At 42.5% G+C, this 26,283-nt stretch overlaps 1 protein-coding gene across 1 annotated transcript in view; it reads left to right on the plus strand.

Annotated features, from left to right (window-relative positions):
- Positions 1-26,283, plus strand: part of CSTPP1 (centriolar satellite-associated tubulin polyglutamylase complex regulator 1) — a 322,173-nt gene that overhangs the window by 112,452 nt on the left and 183,438 nt on the right. The window contains exon 2 of the mRNA XM_053720316.1: positions 11,985-12,087. Within this exon, the coding sequence (XP_053576291.1) occupies positions 11,985-12,087 (103 nt within the window). The remainder of the gene's footprint in view (positions 1-11,984; positions 12,088-26,283) is intronic.

Consider the following 26,283-nt stretch of genomic DNA (forward strand, 5'->3'; position numbering starts at 1 on the left):
GTCTTTTTTTTTTTTTTCTAATATAGTAGGCAAATTTTTTCATATATTTGCTATTTTAGTGGAATTTCATAATCAAAAGGATAAGTAGAGATCTTGGAAGTCGTCAACACGTGCAGAAAATCTAACCCGGTGTTTGAAAGCCTCTGCTTTTCTCTATGCACAGGTGGGGAGGCACAGTAGGGCAGATTTATTTGTTCATAAGGCAGGAGGAATATGTAAAAGTTAGGGGGGGCAGAATAACTGGGCCCACACAAACAAATCAAACTTGATATGAAGAAAAGAGAATGAAAGTAAAACAGAAATGTGTTTATTTTGCAAAAAAAAATAAAAATCCTGCTCAACTGAAGCATTTCCTTATGTTTTATTTGCCCAGGTGTATATAATCATTATTTATAGAGGCAGCTCTTCATCTGTTGCAAAACTTATTAAAGAGAGCTTCCTGCGTTGCTCCTTTTGTAACTGGGACTTGTATACTTTATTTAGATACATTATAATAGAATTAAACTTTCCATAGTAACACTTTTGTACCTTTAAAAAAAAAAGAAAGCAAGATTGTCAGTAATACAAACATTTGAACGTATCAAAAAAATAAAAATGTGAACAGTGCAAGTGAAAGGGGTCAGTTGGTATACAATAAATACATAACCAAAGGTTACATAAATAAGCGAACCAATATCAGCGGCCATGTTAGGATATCTTTGAATATCTACTGCAACAATCTTCAGATTTTACATATTTCTTCTACATGCACGCCAATGGACAGAATGATGCTGATATTGTCCTATAAATGTTCTGCCAGAACATTTAGCATTAGCGCTGCGGAATCTGTTGGCGCTCTACAAATAACTGATAATAATTATTGAACACAGCTGATTTGCAAAATTGCCTTGCTGCAGTTTCTAAGGGGGAAATTGTGGTACCTAGTGCAGTGTTGTGCAGGACTCCAGCATGGATCCAGCAAATAATCTGGACCACAACACATAAACTGTACTGTGGGAGCCCTTGCACAAAGTTTGTGCACAAGGCATAACCGTGAGTTTAATTCAGCCTTCCCTGTGGGGAGATGAGGAAGCCATGTCCTCCAGTTCTTGGGACTGAGAAAGGGCAATCTGTCTGGCAGTCATGGGGAATATACCCTTGCTACTTTTTTGAGCCCACTTAATTCTTTGAGCTAGCTGCCTACATGGGGAGGCTTGTGAGAATTCAAGTTGCTATTATATTGAATGATTCCCCAACTGAGCAGCATGTCTATCTACTCTGGGGATATGACAATGGAACAAAAGGCACTGGCTAAGGGTCTCATTGAACCCAGTTGGGTTAGCTAGTAGTACCTACCTTTCCTACAACTCAACAATTTACTGTTTAAATTATTTCTGCAAGATAATAATAACAACTTATATAGCACTTTTCTCTGGGTTTCGACTCTGACAGAGATTTTTATTTACATAATTTTTCAAAATACTGCAGTGGACAATAGTGACTCTACTGTTGCGTCGAATTTGACACAGGATTCCAGGCCGCAAATGTCATAGAAATCAATGGGAGTCTGAAAACACAGAAAGGTTATGTTCGATGATGCAAGACAATGAAGCATATTAGATAATAAAAGTAAATTCAAAACTTTTTCAAAATTGTATACTCTTTCTAAATCAAACTATATTATTGCTCCAAATTTGGTGCAAAGTATTGCTCCAAATTTGGTGCACTAGTAGATATAGGGATAAAAATGAAATAAATACATTACTACTTATTGATTATGTTACATCTTTGTCTCTCATTACAAAGCAAGGGGACAATATTATTGCTCCAAATTTGGTGCAAAGTATTGCTTCAAATTTGGTGCAAAGTATTGCTCCAAATTTGGTATAAAGTATTGCTCCAAACTTAGTTCACTAGTAGATATAGAGTGTCACAGATACCAGACAGCTAAGGCTACCCCCACCCCTTTACAACCTCACCCCTGTTGTTTCTCAGTGGTTTTGGGCTCCTCAGAGCAACCACAATCTCTGGAAGCTTTTGTTTGCTTGTCTTGTGAAGAACTGGTGTATGACCAGGAAAACCCTCCTAGGCTGGCTGGGCTCCTGGAACTCCCGGTCGGCCGCCTCACAATGGACACCTGCCTAACCCCTCTCAGGCTGCACAGGCTCCTGGAACTCCCGGTTGGCTACAGGACAGCAGGACACCCGCTAACTTTATCCCTGGTCGCTCCAGCAACCATGTGCCCCAGAGCTCTGCTCTTTTGGGGATTAGTAGCCCCTAGGGAGGACAAAAGGTGTGGGAATTACCGGAGGGGAGCTCCTTTGGGAACCGGGGTTTTTGGACACCCCTAACCCCATAACTTCAACGGAGCTTTCAAATGACACACTGGAAGTGCCGGGATCACCCCAAAACTGTCACCACTGTGTCCTGGGATTCTGTGGGACTATGGTTTCTATGGAGACGCCGGTCAGTCTGGAGGGCCGGGAATGGCGGGAAAACTGTGGCATTGTCTTCTGTTCTTATCAAGATGAGCTGTCTGTATAAAAGGAGCGTGTGTTTTCAATAAAATCAGTTCTTGTTTCATCTGAAGGCTAGTCTGTCTAGTTATTTGGGTGGGCTCCAGCTAAAATCACTTTCCTGGGCTACCTAGCAGCCTGTTCCAGGCAGAGGAAGGACACTCTGGCAGAGCTACCTAGTCTGGGTAGCTGGAGTCTGCCACAGGGTGGGACCCTGAGTACTGGTGCTGTCGGGCATCAGGGGTGGCTACAGGCTGTAGTCACTTGCCAGCTACATAGCTGCAGTCGGCAGGGAGGAAGCAGGACCCCTTTGGTGGAGCTACCCAGTCGAGGTAGCCGGGGTATCAGTCACATTGGCTGGCAGCGGTGGGATCTGCTTCTTTCACGCAGTTTCTGCTGACAGAGGAGACGTACCACAGTAGTCGGTAAATATGGAGGCAGAGTTCCTTAGGAGAGTACAAAAGATGCTGACTGGAACAAATTATCCTTGTTCGGAACAGGATGTTTTGGCATGGAGGAACCTTGCCTTCCGAGACCTCTGGTGGGAGGCTCTTCAACAGGAGCAGGAAAATGGAAAGGTCCTCCCCACGAATGACATGAGATTCCTGGTTCGGTGGACCGTGAGACTGCCTTTCCTGGGAGAACAGCCAAAGAAGGAATGGCTTGCTGTTCTACATAGACTGATCCAGCAAGAGATGTGGGTGGAGGACGGCTATCGGGCCCTCCAATCAACAGAGGACCCACAGTTTGGGAGCGTGACAGACCAGGGTCTGGAGGATATCTCTGGGCACCAAGAGGAACTGCTGGATCTCTTGGAGGAGACCTGGCTGCTGGACAATCTGGATTTTATAATTGACCAGGAAGAGGAACTGATCAAGGAATACAAGAGGCTGCTGGATCTCGCTAAGCAGCGTGCCAGGGGCATACAGATCTGGGGTGCAGCCCTCTGGGATTCATGGAGCTCTGGCAGCAAAGAAAAAGGGAACCAGGGCTGCTGGGTCCTGATCAGCAGTCTGGCTCTGAGCTTATAGACTTGGACAAGGGAGCCACCCCAGCAGAAGTGCTGAAAACAGGGCAGAGAGCCCAGCACCTGTAACAGCTCCAGGAAACCTAGGAGCGGAGGTAGTTGTCCTCCCTCCCCTTACAGAGAACCCCTTGCAGGTAGAGATGGATGTCAATAAATCTCCCCAGCAGCAGAACCCCTTCCCGGGAGAGGAGACAGTCGGTCTCTCTCCCCAGCAGCAGAGCCAGGAGCCGGGAGAGGAGACAGTCGGTCTCTATCCCCAGCGGCAGAGCCATCCCCTGGGAGAGGAGGTAGTCGTCCTCCCTCCCCGTAAACAGAACCCCTTCCCGGGAGAGGAGACAGTCGGTCTCTCTCCCCAGCGGCAGAACCATCCCCTGGGAGTGGAGGTAGTCGTCCTCCCTCCCCTTATAGAGAACCCCTTGCAGGGAGAGATGGATGTCAATAACTCTCCCCAGCAGCAGAACCCCTTCCCAGGAGAGGAGACAGTCGGTCTCTCTCCGCAGCGGCAGAACCAGGTACAGGGAGAGGAGACAGTCGATCTCTCTCCACAGCGGCAGAGCCATCCCCTGGGAGCGGAAGTAGTCATCCTCCCTCCCCGTAAACAGAACCCCTTCCTGGGAGAGGAGACAGTTGGTCTTTCTCCCCAGCTGCAGAGCCATCCCCTGGGAGCGGAAGTAGTAATCCTCCCTCCCCGTAAGCAGACCCCCTTCCTGGGAGAGGAGACAGTTGGTCTCTCTCCCCAGCTGCAGAGCCATCCCCTGGGAGCGGAAGTAGTCGTCCTCCCTCCACTTACACAGAACCCCTTCCTGGGAGAGGAGACAGTCGGTCTTTATCCCCAGTGGCAGATCCATCCTTCAGGAGCGGAGGTAGTCGTCCTCCCTCCCCTTGCAGAGAAGCCCTTGCAGGGAGAGACGGATATCGATATCTCTCCACAGCGGCTGCATCCCTATCTGGGAGAGGAGACAGTTGGTCTCTCTCCATAGCAGCAGAACCCCGTACAGGGAGCAGAGACAGCCGGTCTTCCTCCCCAGCAGCAGCACAGTTTCCCATGGAGAGGAGGTAGCAGACATCCCTCCCCAGCGGTAGATCTCCTTCTTGGGAGAAGAGACAGACGGACTCTCCCCTCAGTAACTTGGCAGGGTCTCTACCCTTTTCTTGTCCCGGAGTATTTCTCACCAAGGGCAGGTGTTGCATTAGTCAAGGAGGAGAAAAGCTTATACAGTTGGTGCCACATGTTTGGGCACCCGAGCTTTGCCTGCCCCACCAAGGAGCAACCGCCCCCTCTGATCTGGGGTGGGTCCGCCAGTACTAAACTGAGTATCACGGAGAGAGGCAGTGTGGCCCTGGAACTTGAGGACCCTGGAACATGTGGGACAGCAATTGTTTGTGAGCCGGCCTTGCATACTTGTTTGGGACGTTGCCTTATGTGTCTATCCCTGTGCCCAGGGCGCAGGGTATAAACGCCAGCCGGAACCCCCCAGGATGCCCCAAGCTCTGAAGAGAGGGGATCACCTCTCCCAGCAACCGAGAAGTGGAGGGCCACCATCGGACAGCCCCAGTCCGACCCGTTAAGGTCTAGCCGGGTCTGCCGAACTGGAGGGGGAGAGATTTCACGGATACCAGACAGCTAAGGCTACCCCCACCCCCCTACAACCTCACCCCTCTTGTTTCTCAGTGGTTTCGGGCTCCTCAGAGCAACCACAATCTCTGGAAGCTTTTGTTTGCTTGTCTTGTGAAGAACTGGTATATGACCAGGAAAACCCTCCAAGGTTGGCTGGGCTCCTGGAACTCCCGGTCGGCCACCTCACAACGGACACCCGCCTAACCCCTCTCAGGCTGCCCAGGCTCCTGGAACTCCCGGTTGGCCACAAGACAGCAGGACACCCGCTAACTTTACCCCTGGTCCCTCCAGCAACCATGTGCCCCAGAGCTCCGCTCTTTTGGGGAGGACAAGAGGTGGGGGAATTACCGGAGGGGAGCTCCTTTGAGAACCGGGGGTTTTGGACACCCCTAACCCCATAACTTCAACGGACTGTAACTCTGGTCCCCAGAAATGAATCATGCTGACTTTTGGACTGTGGCATCTGGGGACCGAGAGCTTTCAAATGACACCCTGAAAGTGCCGCCGCTCCCCCGGGATCACCCCAAACCCATCACCACTGTGTCCTGGGATTCTGTGGGACCATGGTTTCTATGGAGGCGCCGGTCAGTCTGGAGGGCCGGGAATGGCGGGAAAACTGTGGCATTGTCTTCTGTTCTTATCAAGATGAGCTGTCTGTATAAAAGGAGTGTGTGTTTTCAATAAAATCAGTTCTTGTTTCACCTGAAGGCTAGTCTGTCTAGTTATTTGGGTGGGCTCCAGCTAAAATCACTTTCCTGGGCTACCTAGCAGCCTGTTCCAGGCAATGGAAGGACACTCTGGCAGAGCTACCTAGTCTGGGTAGCTGGAGTCTGCCACAGGGTGGGACCCTGAGTACTGGTGCTGTCGGGCATCAGGAGTGGCTAAAGGCTGTAGTCACTTGCCAGCTACATAGCTGCAGTCGTCAGGGAGGAAGCAGGACCCCTTTGGTGGAGCTACCCAGTCGGGGTGGCCGGGGTATCCGTCACATAGAGATAAAAATTAAATAAATACATAACATAATATAGCTAATTTCCTTTTTTTTTTTACAAATCTATTTGCACCACATTTAAGGCATGTAATACAAGTCCCACTCTCCACTTCGCACCAAATTTGATGCAAAACTTTTCACACCAAATTTGACGCAACACTTTTGCACCAAATTTGACGCAATACTCCTAAACAACCCACAAACTAGTGAAATTTTCCACCACTTTTGATTGGGAAATGCATAATCATATGATTTATGACAGCAGCCAATCTGATTTAAATATACATTTTCTACTATCACTAATGAATCAAATTGCTCAATACTGTCATTGATCACTCATCAGAACTTGTAAGTGCCATTTGTTACATTGTGTATTATACTTTGAAAGTATGTATATGTGAAATTAGTATTAAAGTTAAACATTGATGATGACATTAGGACACACAGTGTAATATTTTAGGCAATGATTTTAAAATTCGAATGATGTTTGATTCAATATAATCTTAAGATGATAGCTCAAAGGAATAGTTTACCTAACATTAAATTGTCATGATTCAAATACAACAGAAATTAAAATCACCTCTTTACTTTCATGCTATTTTCAGTGTTTTTCTTCCTTCTCTTGAGTTTCATTTTCATGAAGAAATGTCATCTTATATGCCAAGCTATTTTATAACACCTGTGTAGGGGTGATGTTTAAAACTAGACTGCAATCAGGAAGGGTTACACAGGTGCAAAAAGAAAACTAGCCCAGCACTGAAAATATTCATTGATTGCAAATAAATACAAATAATACCCTAATTACTTGTTATATTCGCAATTATTCCTGCTCAGAATAATAATAAATTTACACTATATACATATAGTGGTATAAATAAACACAGAGATATGAAATACAACATTGTTTAGAACATAAAAAGGAATTTAGGGACATGTAAATATATTTGCAAAAGATTTATGGCATAACACGCACACACACACACACACACACACATATATATATATATATATATATATATATATATATATATATATACATACATATATACACAAGTATGTGCAAAGATATATGTACAAATTCTAGCATTAATAATCATTTTAAAAAACAAAAAAACCTGAGATAGGCATATCATGATTTCTAGAAATACAAATACACATTAATGTATGTGGAAATATCATATATCAGTTTTTTGTATAGCAAATGCATAGAAAAATACTTTCTAAGAGATATTATTGTTTGTTCAGGTATAAATCTAGCTATTTCTTGGACATTAACGGATGAAAAATAAAAAATTAGGTTTAGAGAAATTTGCTTGTTCATGGACAGTAATGAAATGGTAAAAAGTTGGAAAAAACAGAATATTTATTTAAATAAATAAGGCTGTCATATGTAGATTCGCAGCAGCGATGTCTGGCGAGCGTATTGACTCCAGCGAATGCGTCGAGATTTAAGCAATGATAAATAGGCCCCAAAGTCTTTAAATTTAATGTGTATATGTGTACACAAATAATATATTTTGATGTGGTTTTTTCCCCCCAATAGATTCTGTTGAGATCTCTTAAAACAGGGAGGTAAAACAAATCAGTGGGCAGTAGGGTACATGCACCAATTATAGTGGGCTTGTCAGTTACTATATATATATATATATATATATATATATATATATATACTGTGTGTATGTATGTATATGTGTATATATATATATATATATATATATTTACACACTATACACACACACAGTCATGGCCAAAAATGTCATTTCTGTCAGATAAATGGACTGGACAAAATTATTGGCACCTTCTCAAAATTGGAAGAAATAATTGCATTCCAAGTTTGTGATGCTTCTGTAATTTGTAATTAATCTCACCGGCAACCAGTTAAAATGGTGAAAAATTGACTCAACCTTTCTGTTGTGTGTCTCACTGAGCATGAAGAGTAAGAGCAGCAAAGAATTGTCTGTGGGTTTGAGAACAAAAATTGTGGAAAAGCATGGACAATCTCAAGGTTACAAGTACATCTCCAGAGATCTTAATGTTCCTGTGTCCACTGTGTGCAACATTTTCAAGAAGTTTACAGCCCATGGTACTGTAGCTAATCTCCCTCTACGTGGACGAAAGAGAAAAATTGATAAAAGATTGCAACTAGGATTGTTTGAATGGTGGATAAAGAACCTCAATAAACTTCCAGACAAATTCAAGGTGACCTTCAGGCACAGGATACAAATGTGTCAGCTCGCACTATATCGCTATCTTAATTAAAAACTGATGCTATGGTAGGAGACCCAGGAGGATCCCCCTGCTGACACAGAAACATAAAAAAGCCAAACTGGAGTTTGCCAAAACTTACCTGAGGAAGCTAAAATTTGTTTGCGAGAATGTGCTGTGGACAGACAAAACAAAATTACAGCTTTTTAGTAAAGCCCACCATTCTACTGTTTTAAGAAAAAGAAATGAGGCTTTTAAAGAAAAGAATACAGTCCCTGCAGTCAAACATGGTGGAGGTTCACTAATGATTTGGGGTTGCTTTGATATCTTGACTATGTGCATGGCATTATGAAATATGAAGATTACCATTTCATTATGTGGTGCAATGTAGGGCCCAGTGTCAGAAAGTTGGGTCTCCGTCAGAGGTCATGGGTCTTACAGCAGGACAAGGACCCAAAGCACATGTCAAAAAGCACCCAGAAATGGTTTAAGACAAAACGCTGAAGAGTACTGAACTGGCCAGCAATGAGTCCAGATCTCAATCCCATAGAGCACCTGTGGAGAGATCTCAAAACAGCAGTTGGGAATAGGAACCCTTCCAATCTGAGAGACCTGAAGCCGTTTGGCGAAAGAAGAGTGGTCCAAAATTCCAGTAGAGAGGTGTAAGAAACTCATTGATGGTTACAGCAAGCGATTGATTTCAGTTATTTTTTCCAAGGGGTGTGCTACCAAATATTAAATTGAAGGTGCCAATAACTACTATTTTCTCTATTTTCGGAGTTTTGCGTGGAATGTGTCAGATTTGGCTTTTTTTTTCTCCACTTTTTTGTGTGTCCTACCAATACAAACAAAATAAATAAACATGAGTATATATATATATATATATATAATTTTATATTTTCCTTATATCACTTGGGGATTTTTTAATAGTGTGCGCTGATAATTCCAGGGTGTAATCACAGAGACCTATAGTACTTTATTTTCAAGCTCCCTTATCCTTCCAACTGTCATACATATTTTTGGAAGTCCAACATACAGGGAGTGCAGAATTATTAGGCAAGTTGTATTTTTGAGGATTAATTTTATTATTGAACAACAACCATGTTCTCAATGAACCCAAAAAACTCATTAATATCAAAGCTGAATAGTTTTGGAAGTAGTTTTTAGTTTGTTTTTAGTTATAGCTATTTTAGGGGGATATCTGTGTGTGCAGGTGACTATTACTGTGCATAATTATTAGGCAACTTAACAAAAAACAAATATATACCCATTTCAATTATTTATTTTTACCAGTGAAACCAATATAACATCTCAACATTCACAAATATACATTTCTGACATTCAAAAACAAAACAAAAACAAATCAGTGACCAATATAGCCACCTTTCTTTGCAAGGACACTCAAAAGCCTGCCATCCATGGATTCTGTCAGTGTTTTGATCTGTTCACCATCAACATTGCGTGCAGCAGCAACCACAGCCTCCCAGACACTGTACAGAGAGGTGTACTGTTTTCCCTCCTTGTAAATCTCACATTTGATGATGGACCACAGGTTCTCAATGGGGTTCAGATCAGGTGAACAAGGAGGCCATGTCATTAGATTTTCTTCTTTTATACCCTTTCATGCCAGCCACGCTGTGGAGTACTTGGACGTGTGTGATGGAGCATTGTCCTGCATGAAAATCATGTTTTTCTTGAAGGATGCAGACTTCTTCCTGTACCACTGCTTGAAGAAGGTGTCTTCCAGAAACTGGCAGTAGGACTGGGAGTTGAGCTTGACTCCATCCTCAACCCGAAAAGGCCCCACAAGCTCATCTTTGATGATACCAGCCCAAACCAGTACTCCACCTCCACCTTGCTGGCGTCTGAGTCGGACTGGAGCTCTCTGCCCTTTACCAATCCAGCCACGGGCCCATCCATCTGGCCCATCAAGACTCACTCTCATTTCATCAGTCCATAAAACCTTAGAAAAATCAGTCTTGAGATATTTCTTGGCCCAGTCTTGACGTTTCAGCTTGTGCTGTCTTGTTCAGTGGTGGTCGTCTTTCAGCCTTTCTTACCTTGGCCATGTCTCTGAGTATTGCACACCTTGTGCTTTTGGGCACTCCAGTGATGTTGCAGCTCTGAAATATGGTCCTTCTTTTGACCCGTTTTGCCAAAGGAAAGGAAGTTGCCTAATAATTATGCACACCTGATATAGGGTGTTGATGTCATTAGACCACACCCCTTCTCATTACAGAGATGCACATCACCTAATATGCTTAATTGGTAGTAGGCTTTCGAGCCTATACAGCTTGGAGTAAGACAACATGCATAAAGAGGATGATGTGGTCAAAATACTCATTTGCCTAATAATTCTGCACTCCCTGTATACCTTTTTGCTTCTGGGAGTGAATGATATTAATATTTTGCTGCTTTTATTGTTATGGTATGTTATGGTATGTTAAGTTGTCGGTTTACATTACTATAATTAAATAGAAGTTTATCCCATAATACTTCTTGTTATTGTGGATGAGTTTGATATGCAAATGTCCACCCATGTTTTATATTGATTGCATTGCTGTTTTGCTGTTCAATTTAAACCTAAATTAAAAAAAAAAAAAAGAAAGAAAATTTTCCTTAGTCTGGATTACAAATGGAAGAGGGAGTTGCAGACTGTCATGCACCATTGTAGACTCACACGTGGTGATATCTTTAACTTTTAATATTTGATGCATGTGCCAGTCTTTTTGCGCATTTGGGATCTAAATATAATAATTAAACTCTTAAGTAAAATTGGGCTTTTCGGTTTTGTTGTTTCTTAGATGTTTAGTTATCAGTTGGTGATAGGATGTGAATATCTTATGAAAACATTCTTAAATCAGACATAAAAATGTAAAAATTAGATTAAATACACATGCTGGTCCGCAATAACCTTACTCATAGACCTACCTAGTAATACTGAATGTTATTTGTCTGTAATGCAAGTAAGGCAATTACCTAGGGCAGTCGGGTGTATTTATTTTCTGCATTGATCACAATAAATTAAAAAAATTGAAAAAAGTATAATAGGGTTAGGAAGTAACTATGAAGGTCAGCACAATAAAATAAGCATAGGCCAGTGAAAAACTAAAAGACTCATGGGGTGAAGATTTAGCTGTCAGGAAATTGCGCTCCTGTGACAGACAAAAGGTTTTATCATTTTCTCTAGGCCAGAAGAATCCAGCTAGGACTTCAAGCGGGGCACCATTTATAGATCTTTGACTTATGTAACAATCATATTGACTGTACCACCTGGAGTCCAGCATGGTTGCTGATTTTAAGGTCTAGTGCTGGATACCCCTGCTCAAATCCATTTCCTTATTGTTCAAGTCCCTTTATTAAAGGTTTCAATTAATAGGAATGCTAAGTATGGCAATATCTTTATCACAAAAAATAAAAGTTAACCTCCTTTTTGTTTCTGAATGAATATTTTCCTATTGTATTTGTTGCTCGTTATTGGCCAGATCCTGTCAATTCTATATTGTAAGCTTTTCAAAGTAGGCCCCTTCTCCACCTTTTCAAGTTTGTCAAGTCTAATTGTATTGTATTGTACTCTAAAGATCATGTTTTCAGTGCTGTGGAATATTATTCACAAATACTAAAAATAATGTTTTTTTTCCTCATCTGCAGCGCAGAGACATGTTTTGACGTACTTAGAGGATGCACTAAGTCAGCTTCTAGAGAACAGGGAAGAGGTGGAACCGTGCAGCTCTGCTAGGTTTTTCTCTGAGTAGTAAGTATTGGTTTCTCATTTTCAAAATATTTTTTTGGATAGCTTAGTGGTTTACATTGCTGTCATCATGTCCAACTCTCCCTTCTCGCTTCCTTTCCATCTCCTGTTTGTTGGCCATACTTTTAGATTCACCTGAGCTATGAACTTGTTTTTGCACTATGCATGATCTTTCACTCAACAGTTCATGTAAAACCCAACGTCTGAATCCCCCCAGGGCCTGAGCTCTCTCTTTCCTGTGCAAACCATCTCAGTGACAGCAATAGTTCGATTGTTTGATGTCCCCAATTACATACTTTTAACTTGAGGGCATTGGAAAACTTGAATGATCTGTAGTGTGCGCATTGCATCAAGGGAAAATTCACTTTTTGTTATCTGCTGCTACTCAACTTGGGAAGGAACTGGTTTGCTGTAAGAACTTTATGCATGTGCTAGGTATGCTACCTGTAGTGTGTTTTTTTTTTTTTTAAATCCTTTATTTATTCCGCGAAGAGACATAACATAAATCAAAGCAAGAGAAAAAGAGAACAGTCCCCGAGTTCCGGGGGTCAAATATCATCAGGAATAACATAGCATCAAACATGGTTACAGAATATCAAACTGGTACTGTGTAAACAATTAGTTTTACATCAACATGACATGCCTCTCACAGTTTTTTTTTTAACCGATCAATTCCCCCCCCCCCCCCCTTTTTCCCCCCTCCTCCATTTCTCAGCCAGTCGGCTATCACCACTCCCCCAGGGTGTCAGTCCCCCCTGCCTGATCCGCATCTTACCCTCCGCTAAAGAGGAAATACCTCTCTATTTACTGTTCATCTAAGTCTATCTTCCATTCTCCTCGCAACTGAGCTTCCAAGAGATATTCAGAGTTGCGTATGGGGTACAGAATTCTCGCCAATTGCGAGGCATGCAGTGAGTGTAGATAAATGTCCCATTTTCTCATGAAACGTGCCGTACGATTAGCCACATCTCCCATAGTGTCTACCTGTTCGTGTATCAGCTGTGAATGTATCTCAGTTTTTAACTGCAACAGGGTAGGGGCACGTCTATCTATCCAATATTTCAAGATTATTTTTCTCGCTTGGAGAATGACATTATGTATAAAGGTTGTCTGACTTCTGGGCAGCCCTGGCGTGTCAAGGAATACTACCATTTGTGGGGTAAGCGTAGTCACTTGTATGTTTAGGGAGCGTAGCCAAAAACAAATCATCCCCCAAAACTTGGTCAATTTGGGGCATTCCCATATCATGTGCAGCAAGGTTGCTTGTGCTTTAGAGCATTTCGGACAGTTCCCCGTGTGGTCCCTTTCCCACTTCTTGTATTGGTTCGGAGTCACGTAGGCTGACTGTAAGATTTTAGTGTGAGATTCTCTGATGTTCGTCGCCAGAGTGGCCTTCCGAACATTTTCAATGCTACTTTGAATCTGCGCTTTGGTAATAGGGACATTCAGGATCCCTGTCCATTTTTCCCCTAAATATTCCAGTGAGTGTTCGTTATTAGGGGCCAACAGTGTCTTGTATATTGGGGAGATGGAAGTGCAACCCTGAGAGTAAATACTGCAGAGCTGATGAACGGCACTGTTAGGTTCAGGGAAATTCTCTGAGTTAACCAGCTCTGAGGCATAGTGCCTAGCCTGTAGATAGGCAAAATGGTGCGTACGGGGGAGATTGTAGGTCGTTTGGAGCTGCGAGAAAGTACATATAGTTCTGCCAGGACCATCTAGCATCTTGGACACTCTGTCCAGTCCCAAGGACTTCCAAGTTTTAAAGGCCTGCGTGGTTAAACCTGGCACGAAAAGTGGATTCCCCTGCAAGGGTATGTATTTGGAGATTTCATGGCTGCATTTTAACCTACTGCACAGTTTTCTCCAAGCCTGCAGAGGCTGCGACAGGAGGGGATAGGGCGACAATAACTTTTCTAACTTATCCGCCCTCAGATGTGGGAGAACAGAAAGCGACCAGGGCTGAACCACATGTCGCTCTAGTGCAGGGATTGTGAAGTGACTGTTTCCCGTTAGCCAGTCCAGGACGTATTTCGCTTATGCGGCCCAGCAGTACAGCTCAACGTTTGGGACCGCCATACCTCCCGAGGGAACCGTACTTATCATTCTACTGTAATGGATCCTGTGCTTTTTCCCAGCCCAAATGAAGGACAGGAAGAGTGACTTCCAATATAGCAAGTCCTTTTTGTGTATGAGTAGTGGCAGCATCTGCATTACGTAGAGCAGTTTGGGAAATAGAACCATTTTAATGAGGGCTATCCTGCCTGATACGGTCAGTGGTAGTCCCACCCAGTGCTTGGTCAGATCCAAGGCTCCTTTTTTCAGGGGTGCGTAATTTATGTCATACCAGTTCACCGGATATCGCGATAGTTTCACTCCTAAGTATTTAAAGGTATCACCCGCTACTCGGAAGTCGTAGTGGAGGTCAGGTATCTCGTTGGCATACGATAACCATATTAACTCCGTTTTATCAGTGTTGACTTTATACCCAGAGATAAGGCCGAAGTCTTTAACAATATCCATTATCAGCGGGATGTTAAGCCTGGGGTCCTGGATGTACAACACCATGTCATCCGCAAAAAGTGACAGATGCAACGTCTTGTCACCTATTTTGAGCCCTTTTGTAGCATGCCTGATCTTTACGGCAAGAGGCTCTAAGGCCAGATCAAACAAAAGAGGCGAGAGCGGGCACCCCTGTCTCGTTCCTCTATTTAAGGCAAATGGTTGGGATGGCATTCTGTTCACCAATATTGCAGCCTGGGGGCTAGTGTACATTGCCTTCAATGCTCTCGAAAAGTTCCCAGTTATCCCGAATCGATCTAGTGTAAAGAACAGGTGACTCCAGAGGACCTTGTCGAAGGCCTTCTCCGCGTCAACTAGCAGTGCACATGCTTCCTCCTGCTGTGGTACTCGATTTTTACTTGCTTTATTCCAATAATGGGTGAGCAAGAATTGCAGGGTGCGCACATTGACCACCGACGATCTACCTTTCACGAATCCCGTTTGATTTTCATGTATAAGGTTGGGAAGTACTATCGCTAGTCTATCTGCTAAGATTTTTGTGAGTAGTTTATAATCCGAATTCATTAGTGAAATCGGGCGGTATGATTCGGGGGCTAAGCAGTCTCTATCCTGTTTTGAGAATCAAACTGATATTTGCTTCTGTAAATCTCTGCGACATACTGGCTTCGCCCTGCAGTATACCGTTGAACAGCCTAGCTAATGGGTCGGCTATTTCTTGTCCAAGTATTTTATAAAACTCCCCGGGTAGGCCGTCAGGTCCCGGGGTTTTGTCCAGGGGAAGCCTCCCTATAGAGGCAAGTACCTCACTCGGGGCTATGTTTGCATTTAACGCTTGCCGCTGGGGTTCCGTTAATGTGGGCAGAGGAATATCTCTCCAGAAGTTTTCCCGAGTGTTTGTGTCAACCTCCCTCATGGTGTATAGTTTTGAGTAAAATTGTGTAAATGCCCTCTGTATTCTTGCTGTATCGGTATATAGCATGTCATTGTATTTAATAGCCTGTATTGTGTTGCAGCCATTATTTAGTTTAGTCAGTCTGGCCAGCATCTTTCCTGTTTTATTGCCATAGCGGTAGTACCTGGCTTGTAATCTTGTGGCGTCCCTTGCTGCGTTTTGGGTTAGATATGTGTCTCTGTGTGTTTTGGTGTCTTGATATTTGAGTCTGTTCGCTGTCGTAGGGTTACGCAAATATCTATTTCTGGCATTTAAAAGTTGCTTAAGAAGTAGCTCTTCCCTGACCTGCTTTTTCTTTTTGAAATTTATGACATAAGACGTCGTAGAGCCTCTCAACACTGCCTTAGCTGCCTCCCAGAACAATACAGTTGTGTTCCTATGTCCCTGATTTGTTTCAGCGTACGTTAGCCACTCCCCTATAAGATGCTTCCTAAAATTATCGTCATGTAGCAGATACTTGGGGAATAACCATCTGGAAGTGAGAGGCCTGACTGGCCCTAGTTGTAGCTTTAGTGTGATTGGGGCATGATCTGAGAGAACTGGATTATCTATTCCCGCATCCCTGACCCTAGAGTGCATGGACCTGGAAATCAAAAAATAATCAATGCGGGACAGAGTGTCCTTTGCCGGAGTGGCACAAGTAAAACTCTTGACCTCCGGGTTCCTATCTCTCCAGATGTCCGTGAGGAGAAGAGCATTTCGAAACCTGCGAAGCAGGTTTGTGTCTCTCCTAGCGTTGAGATTTGTGCTGCGACCTATCTGTGAGTGTAGTGGATTATGAAATCTGTCAGCAGGGGTCTGCAGCGCAATATTATAATCCCCACCAAGAACTATCGGGACATCTGCAATTTTCAGTAATTGTACCCTAAGTTCACTCCAGAAGGCTGACTTATGTGTGTGGGGCCCATAGACCCCACCTAGAAGCATTGGAGTGCCTTCAACTGTGAGCCTGAGTAAGATATATATGGTCCCTGGGGGTCTAACACAGTGTGGGTTATGTTGTAGTCTAAATTCTTGCGGAGGAGGATCGCTACACCCCTGGCTCTGTTGCTGTCATATTTAGTATATATAACCTCACCTACCCAACCCTGCTTTAACTTCTGATGCTCTATGGGTTTCAGATGGGTTTCTTGGAGGATCGCTATGTCAGTCTTTCTAGATTTTAAGTACTTCAGTATGGCCTTTCGTTTCAGAGGAGATGTGATTCCCCCTACATTCCATGAGATAATATGTAGTCCCATCCTCAATTATAGTACAGTGGGAGGGATCCCTATGTGATGATTTATGTGTTAGAGACTACTATGGTATACTGGCTCAGTGTTATCTACGAGCAATGTGTTAAGCGTTTGAGTGTGCGTTCACTTTCACTACTTACGGTCCTGACACCCTGGGGTCCTCTCCCTTTAGGAACAGGAAAGGTTGAGTTATGCTGAGTCGCTAACAGCCTTGGAAAATACAATGGAATAGAATTATTGACAATCAGTACTAAGATACAGTACGTATTCTAGCAGAGCAGTATCTCAAAGTCTCAGAGTTGAGGGAGAAAAGACAAAAAAGAGAGAAGGAGAAAAACAATCAAACAACACAACAACAGTGAACAATAAAGTACTGCAATAATAAAATATAGCAGACAATCAAAAACAGACCCCCCTCCCCCCCCCCCTGTATTCCCAAAGAAAAGGATATGAAATGGTGTCCTGGGCTGAGCCCACTGACATCATGCTTCAGTTATGTCCTTAGCCTCCATTCCTCTATCATGTCCCTGCAAACAAGAACAATAACAAATGCAGCGGGGGATCTTAGATCCCACACAGTTCATATCACACAGAGAGTGCTACTGCGGCTTCAAGGATTCTCTTCCTCCTCTATTTCATCTACTTCATTTTGATCCCTTCTGCATGGGTTTCTTGAGGCCATAAAAGCCCGTAACTGCGTTGTAGATTCAAAAAATCTTGGGCCCTGAGGGGTCTGCAGCCTGAGTCTTGCTGGGTACAAGAGAGACACTGACTCACCTCTTTGCAAAAGTTCCCTACAATAGGGAGAGAATTCTCTGCGCTTCCTTGCCACTTCGGCCGAGTAGTCTTGAAATAAGTGTATTTTGGATCCCTCATAGATTAGTTCCTTTGTTTGTCTGTAGGCTTTAAGGATAAGGGTTTTGTCCTTGAAGTTAAGATATTTAATCATCAATTGTCTAGATAAGGCTTTTTGTCCATTATTAGATGGTAAAGGCCCCACGCGGTGCGCTCTTTCTGCAATACATGGGATATCTGATTCGGCCATACCTAGCAGCTTCGGGAGCTCTCTTTCTGCGAATTCAATTAGTGCGGAACCTGGAACCATTTCAGATAACCCCACCACACGGATGTTGTTTCGCCGGGATCTGTTTTCCAGGTCCTCTATTTTAGACATTAAAGCTTTATTTTGGCGTTGAAGCTGCGTGATGTCTAGCGCAGATTCTCTCTGCTGTGTCTCTGTATCTGCTACCTTTTGCTCCACTGTATTTAATCATGTTGAGAAGGTCTTAAAATCTGTGGACAAGGTGTCTAGTCCCGTCTGTAATTGTTCAATTTTTGGTAGGAATAAGGCAGACAGCTGTGAGACTATTGGGTGGGTATCTTGTGGCAGAGGGTCAGAGAGCTCCATTGCCGCGGCTGGCGGCGTATGCACTTCAGCTTGGCTTTTTTGCCGTCTCTCAGTCTGGCGTTGCTTAGACATGTTATCAGTTCTTTTATTATAAGGGGTGTAATATTTTTGCATACAGACAAAAGATGTCCCAGTATTAGGACCAGTTCTGCTTCTTAAGGTCTTGTGGTTTGCAAGGATCAAGTCAGAACAACAGGTAGCTCAGGAGAGTTTCTGGGGGGGGGTGTCTTGGGGTGGGTCACTCAGCGTTTATCTCCTCATATCGCCTGCTGCCCACACGGGGCTGAAAATATCAATAAAAAGAGAAAGGGTGCTGTTCACTTTATTTTTAATACATGAGGATTGGCGCTCTCCTCTGCTCCCCCAGTCAGATATCGAAATAAAGAGCTAATAATAGGTGCCTTATCTCCCTTGATCCCTACAGGAGCTGTGTAGTGCTGCTTCACCTGTGTGTGTGGAAGTAATTATGGCAATAAAGTTCCAGTCTTTTGATGTGAGCTTACAACAGTTCCCACCACACCGCACCGTTTTCACTGAGGGAGTGAACTTTTTCCCCACACCTCTCCAGAGCCTATTATTATTAGGGTAGTGAGTCGTTTCTTAGCAGTAGTGTCAGGCTGGAGTGGCGCCAAAAGTAAAAGAGAAAGTTTGCTGCGTATAGGGGAAAATGGCCGCCGCGGTACTACTGACCTCCGTTATGCAGTTCCGATCGCTGCCTTACAGCTGCTGACTGTTGTCTTGTATTTATGCGGCTGCACTTGCCGCAGCAAAAGGGGTTGAGAAAAGCCCTGTGGTAGTGTAGCCGTTCCGACTGCCGTACCTCCGTTTATCCACTTTTTTATTTGCGCTCCGGTGGGGGAGAAGTTGGAGAATCTCCTTGCCTGCTCGTGTCCGGACAGGGGTTAAGGTCCCTCTGCCAAGGATAGTGGCTTAATGGGCTACTTGTAGCGCTAAACGCTGCCTAATATAAGAATCAAACAACGGAGCTCTCTTAGTTGCGTCCGTTGCCAGTGCCCGCCCAACCGGAAGTCACCTGTAGTGTGTTTTATATAGGAAGAGGCTGCCAGAGAGCAGCATGCCAAACCAATGTCTCACTGAGGACAGCTTTGTTTTTTTCCACATAACTGCAGTACTTATGTTTTTATTCTAACAGATTAGATTTGATGTTTTACCAATGGTATAGCTATGAACATTCACACCCTGGCTTTATAGTTCATATAGTCCCCATCCTTAGCCATCCTTTCATAAGGTGGTGGGAGTCCCACAAGCTGTTACTACTGGCCACTAGGAGGAAGCAAAGATTCCCAAACATCTTAGTTCTTTAACCCCTTAATGACCACAGAACTTTTCCATTTTCTGTCCGTTTGGGACCAAGGCTATTTTTACATTTTTGCGGTGTTTGTGTTTAGCTGTAATTTTCCTCTTACTCATTTACTGTACCCACACATATTATATACCATTTTTCTCGCCATTAAATGGACTTTCTAAAGATACCAATATTTTTCCTCATATCTTATAATTTACTATAAAAAAATTATAAAATATGAGGAAAAATTGAAAAAAAACCCCACTTTTTCTAACTTTGACCCCCAAAATCTGTTACATATCTACAACCACCAAAAAACACCTATGCTAAATAGTTTCTAAATATTATCCTGAGTTTAGAAATACCCAATGTTTACATGTTCTTTGCTTTTTTTGCAAGTTATAGGGAAATAAATACAAGTAGCACTTTGCTATTTCCAAACCATTTTTTTTTCAAAATTAGCGCTAGTTACATTAGAACACTGATATCTTTCAGGAATCTCTGAATATCCATTGACATGTATATATATATTTTTAGTAGACATCCCAAAGTATTGATCTAGGCCCATTTTGGTATATTTCATGGCACCATTTCACCGCCAAATGCGATCAAATAAAAAAAATTGTTCACTTTTTCACACATTTTTTCACAAAATTTAGGTTTCTCACTGAAATTATTTACAAACAGCTTGTGCAATTATGGCACAAATGGTTGTAAATTCTTCTCTGGGATCCCCTTTGTTCAGAAATAGCATACTTATATGGCTTTGGTGTTGCTTTTTGGTAATTAGAATGCCACTAAATGCCACTGCGCACCACACGTGTATTATGCCCAGCAGTGAAGGGGTTAATTAGGGAGCATGTAGGGAGCTTTTTGGGGTAATTTTAGCTTTAGTGTAGTGTAGTAGACAACCCCAAGTATTGATCTAGGCCCATTTTGGTATATTTCATGCCACCATTTCACCGCCAAATGCGATCAAATTAAAAAAAACGTAAAATATTTCAAAAGTTTAGGTTTCTCACTGAAATCATTTACAAACAGCTTGTGCAGTTATGGCACAAATGGTTGTAAATGCTTCTCTGGGATCCCCTTTGTTCAGAAATAGCAGACATATATGGCTTTGGCATTGCTTTTTGGTATTTTGAAGGCTCCTAATTGCCGCTGCGCATCACACGTGTATTATGGCTAGCAGTGAAGGGGTTAATTAGGTAGCTTGTAGGGAGCTTGCAGGGTTAATATTAGATTTAGTGTAGAGCTCAGCCTCCCACCTGAAACATCAGACCCCCTGATCCCTCCCAAACAGCTCTCTTCCCTCCCCCACCCCACAATTGTCCCCGCCATCTTAAGTACTGGCAGAAAGTCTGCCAGTACTAAAATAAAAGCTATATTTGTATTTTTTGGTGTTTTTTTTTTTAAAGCATATTTACATATGCTGTTGTGTACTATCCCCCCTTAGCCCCCAACCTCACTGATCCCCCCCAAACAGCTCTATAACCCTCCCACTCTAACTTAATGGGTGCCATCTTGGGTACTGGCAGCTGTCTGCCAGTACCCAGTTTAGAAGAAAAAATGTATTTGTTTTACATTTTTTAGACTTTTCTGTAGTGTAGCTTCCCCCCCCACACAAAAACCAACCCCCCACCCCTCCACGATCTCTTTTTGTGTTTAATTTTTTTTTGTGCTTAGGCCACTTAACATTTAACTTTTTATTCATTTTCCGTAGTGTAGCGGTTCCCACGCGCTCCCGCCCGCCACCCTCCGTGCACGCGCGCGCCCCCGACGGTCCCGCCCCCGATCCCGCCCCCCCTCGACGTCACACGGCACACCGATGGCCGCCCCACCCGCCTCCCCAAGTCGGCTCCCACCCACCAACGATACCGGCCATCGATGTCCGGTGCAGAGAGGGCCACAGAGTGGCTCTCTCTGCATCGGATGGCCATGTAAGGTTATTGCAGGATGCCTCCATATCGAGGCATCACTGCAATAACCGGAAAGCAGCTGGAAGCGAGCAGGATCGCTTCCAGCTGCTTTCCACACCGAGGACGTGCAGGGTACGTCCTCAGGCGTTAACTGCCTTTTTTTTGAGGACGTACCCTGCACGTCCTCGGTCATTAAGGGGTTAAAGAGGTTTTATGCACTTTAGGCATCCAATATCCTAAACTATCGGAGGATAACTTTCCAAACAACTGGATTTAATTTTTAAACCTCACAATAGATTTTGGTCTCTTAATTTATATATTGTAAGAGCATTAGAATTCTACTTTCAAATTACAAAGGTTTTGGAACAATCCTTTAATTTGTTTGTCCCTTGGTCCATGTAAAGGTTAGAACGCCACATCAGTTTCTTTAGCTTTTTGGCTAAAACTCCTGAACACGTTATTGCCCTTTTTTCTAGATCAGTTTCTTCTTCTTGAATTATCAAGAATAATGCTTATATTGAATACATTTTCAAGGAAGCAACATACTTTCGCTAAATTCTACCACTTTGATGTGTTTGGTTAGGAAAGTCCTTCAGGCTGCATTGTCTGGTAGTAAGGGCCTTAAACAATTATTTCACTCTAAACACTCATCATAATTTATACTGTATTTATGAATTTATTGAAGGTTGAGTTTGAACTCTACTATTCCACTCTCCATCGTCTTGCTTTGCAGCTGCCAAAGAATGACTCAGTCATCAGGACATGCAATAAAAATGTTATACTTCTTCATTAAAGAGACATACGACTATGCTAATATTTTACAACATTTTATTATTGCACAAAATCTTTTTTTTTTTTTATAGACCTTATATTTTAATATAGGAGTCTCTCCTTCACATAAAGAACAATACATAGTGTGACATAAACATGTCTCAAGATAAAATTTGTGTTTGAAGAGCCTCGCCATACTTACAAGACTTCTTAACTCATCTCATTTGAGCGGAGAACTTTATTTTATCGGACCTCTGGTGAGAAATGATGCATTCAAGTGAATACATTAATTCCATCTGCCTTTTAAAGGGATACTTAAAGTGAATGTACATTTTGATGAACCAGTGCCCAGTTTTTAATAATCCTATTAAAAACAGGGGCACTTTCATTCATCAAACTTTACATTTCACTGGTTTTGTTAAAATACTTACTTTTTCTTCGTGAAAGCCGCTCCAGCGCTTCCCCCGTCCGTCGCAAGCCTTGTCCTACGTCAGAAATTACAATCCTGGCCTTCCTCCAATCACGGCGTTGCTTTAGCCAATGATTCCCCCGGAGGGGAAGCCGTGATTGGAGGATGCCAGAATCGTCATTGCTGACGTATGAAGAGGCTTTCAACGGGCTGAAGAAGCGCTGGAGCGGCTTTATAAGAAGAAAAGGTAAGTAACCAAATCAGCGAAATGTAAAGTTTGATGAATGAAAGTTCCCCTGTTTTTAATAGGATTATTAAAAACCGTGCACTCATTCCGCAAACTTTACATTCACTTTAACCCAATTTTTTTTCTTTCATGATTCACATAGAGCATGCGATTTTAAGCAACTTTCTAATTTATTCCTTTTATCAATTTTTCTTTGTTCTATTACTATCTTTATTTGAAAAGCAGGAATGTAAAGCTAAGGATCTGGCCCATTTTTGGTTCAGCACCTAGGTAGCACTTGCTGATTGGTGGCTAAATCTAGCCACCAATAAGCAAGCACTATCCAGGGTGCTGAACCAAAAATAGGCTGGCTGCTTAGCTTAGATTCCTGCTTTTTCAAATAAAGATAGCAAGAGAACGAAGAAAAATTGATAAAAGGAGTAAATTAGAAAGTTGCTTAAAATTGCATCCTCTATCTAAATCATGAAAGAAAGAAAAAATGTGGGTTTAGTATCCCTTTAAGACTAAGCTTTCCTTCATAAGGTAGCGTAAGCTGATTTTATTCTCTGTACTTGGTTAGTATTAGTGTCAGGTTCTAATGTTGGCTGTGGTTGTATGAGATGGCTTCTTGAAAATGTACGTTGCCAATCAATCTTCTTATCTGACAGAACTCCTGCCATGAAGACTGCAGCATGTTGCTTCTTGTCAATAACGAAGGAGTTATGGTAGTTATAACAATAAACGTATAGGGGTATGTTACATACATGGGACAGTTTCATCAAGCTTATTGCATCTTGTTACTAGCCAAGGAGTTATTGTAGTTATACCAATAAACATCTCTACTAAGTAATGTAAATACATAAGCCAGTGACAATACATGTTTCATCAAATACATTGCATCGTATTACTAGCTAAGGGCTGATTGTAGCTGTACCAATAAAATGTACTTTACTCACCCCAAAAATGATTTATTGGATCCTCAGGGTCCAAGTACTGAAAGCAGCACTGGAATATCACATTTCTTTATGTTTCATTTCCATGTGCTTCAGGGTGTCTTGAAACCTGCTCTTTAAATGAATGCCTAGGGGTGACTGCCTATTCTTGGGTTGTAAATGCTCAATTCTCTATAAATCCAGTGTTAATATGATTATTGGACTTTTGGAGAGGTTTGGATGGTCTTACAAGCCATCAATTACAGTCTCCTACATTAGTTGACACATTTATTGTCCGCTGAGCTTCAGACTTTTGACTACCCCATTACTCCCCCCCCATAACTCCCCCCCTTCCAGTTTATATATTCCATTTATCATTTTGGGCCCAGGCTCTTCTGCAGAATATGACAGTTTTAGAACGTCTAGCAGAAAAGATGGAAAATTCTCACTCTGACTTATTTGTTTTCCCCAACCTTCTCAGATTCTTTGTCCTCCACTGCAGCTGTAGGTGAAGATAACAATGATGTGTGTTTTGTGTATCAGATGAGAATTTATAGTAATGTTTCTTTTGTTTATCTGTATTTCCTGCATTTAGAACCGTGACTTTTCTGTGAACCTGGAATGGTATTTAAAAGATATTGTTTACCTTAATTCTTTGTACATTTTTAAGATCTGTAGAATTATGATAGCCTTTGAAGCCTGTCCATAGATTAGTCTGTTGACAGCATCCTGTGTACACAGGCTCATATTTTGAGTCTTAACGTTTATTTATGGCAAGTGTCAAGACACAAAAAGCATTGCATAATTTTTTTTTTTAATCACTAACACCAACCTTTTTAGCAGCCTTAGTATGCTCAGGAATTAGCCGCTATGTTGCTGATGTATCAGATAAACCGATGTTCAAGTGTATAGATAAAGTCCTGAATGTATTGTGATTCTCTCATTCCCCTGACAGCCCAGTTCCCTGATAAACCTAACCATAACTCCCCTTTCATAAATAAATCTAACTGTGCCACAGTTATTATTATTATTACCCCTAAATAGCTAAACCCTTCATGAAACATTATTATTGCTGCTTTATCTATCATTTATAAAATGTCAATGTTAAGCAGTGTTATAAAGGGGTTTATTTTGCGAACATGGAACAGTGGCACATTAAACACATTTTAACAAAAGGGTAGAACAACCCAGCTCTTGAGGGACATTTTACCATATACCATTGGTTTCCCTACTTCTTTTGACCTCTAAACTTCCAGACCAATGATGCTGTTAACCCGTAAATTACCCAAACCTCCATCAGAATTTTCCTCTACACCAACCCCTACTGTCCCACCCTAAGGTACTACTAAACCACAGTCTCCCAATATCTTTTAATTACTAGACTACTGGCCCCTCATCGCAATTACATCTTAACTTATAAACTGCAAAACTCCCTTTTGCAATTATCGCTAAATTGCCAGACACTCCATTGCAAATAACCCCAAATTGACAGACACCCCACCTTTATGAAACCCTAATCCACTAGACCACATAATTACACACTACCTCTATACTGCCAGGCTTTTGTACCATTGGGACACCACTGCTACTAAACCACATACTGGCAAACTCATTCACAATGTACTTTTATACAGCTGAACCTCTTACCACGTTTAACCCCTAAACATCCCCCAGACCCTCCTTCCATTAATTTATAATCAATCTAATGTAATCTCACTTGCCTGACTCCCCTTTAGCCTCTTCTGGACACTTCAAAAATGACCCTTTATAGTACTTTTGCTTGTTGAATGTCTGAGCCATGATGATTAACCAATCAGTAAAGAGAGAGAGGGCTTATGTCCCTGGACCATCTAAATTTAATCCTGATTGGTTATTTCTTTACCAATCAGGATATGAAGAAAAATGTATCAGTAGGAGGAAATCTGGACCACAGCCATACCTACAGCAACAAAGAGGCCAATGAAACACTTATTTCTCCAACATTGGTGTGTCCGGTCCACGGCGTCATCCATTACTTGTGGGAAATATTCTCCCCCCACAGGGAAAGGCAAGGAGAGCACACAGCAAGAGCTGTCCATATAGCTCCCCCTCTGGCTCCGCCCCCCAGTCATTCTCCTTGCCGCTCTGAACAAGTAGCATCTCCACGGGGATGGTGAGGAGTTTGTGGTGTTATCTTCAGACCAGATAAAGAAACAGGCATTCTTACATTGTGTAAGAGACCTATCAAAGATGGGAGTGATAAACCCAGTCCCCTCCGGGGAACAAGGTCTAGGTTTTTACTCAAACCTGTTTGTGGTTCCCAAAAAAGAGGGAACTTTCAGGCCAATTCTGGATTTAAAGATATGAAACAAGTTCCTCAGTGTTCCATCCTTCAAAATGGAAACCATTCGGACAATCTTGCCGACAATCAAGCAGGGTCAATATTTGACTACCGTGGATCTAAAGGATGCGTATCTGCATATTCCAATCCACAAAACTCATCATCAGTTCCTGAGGTTCGCCTTTCTGGACAAACATT

Source organism: Bombina bombina, chromosome 7, assembly GCF_027579735.1.
Source record: "Bombina bombina isolate aBomBom1 chromosome 7, aBomBom1.pri, whole genome shotgun sequence".
Classification (NCBI taxonomy): domain Eukaryota; kingdom Metazoa; phylum Chordata; class Amphibia; order Anura; family Bombinatoridae; genus Bombina; species Bombina bombina.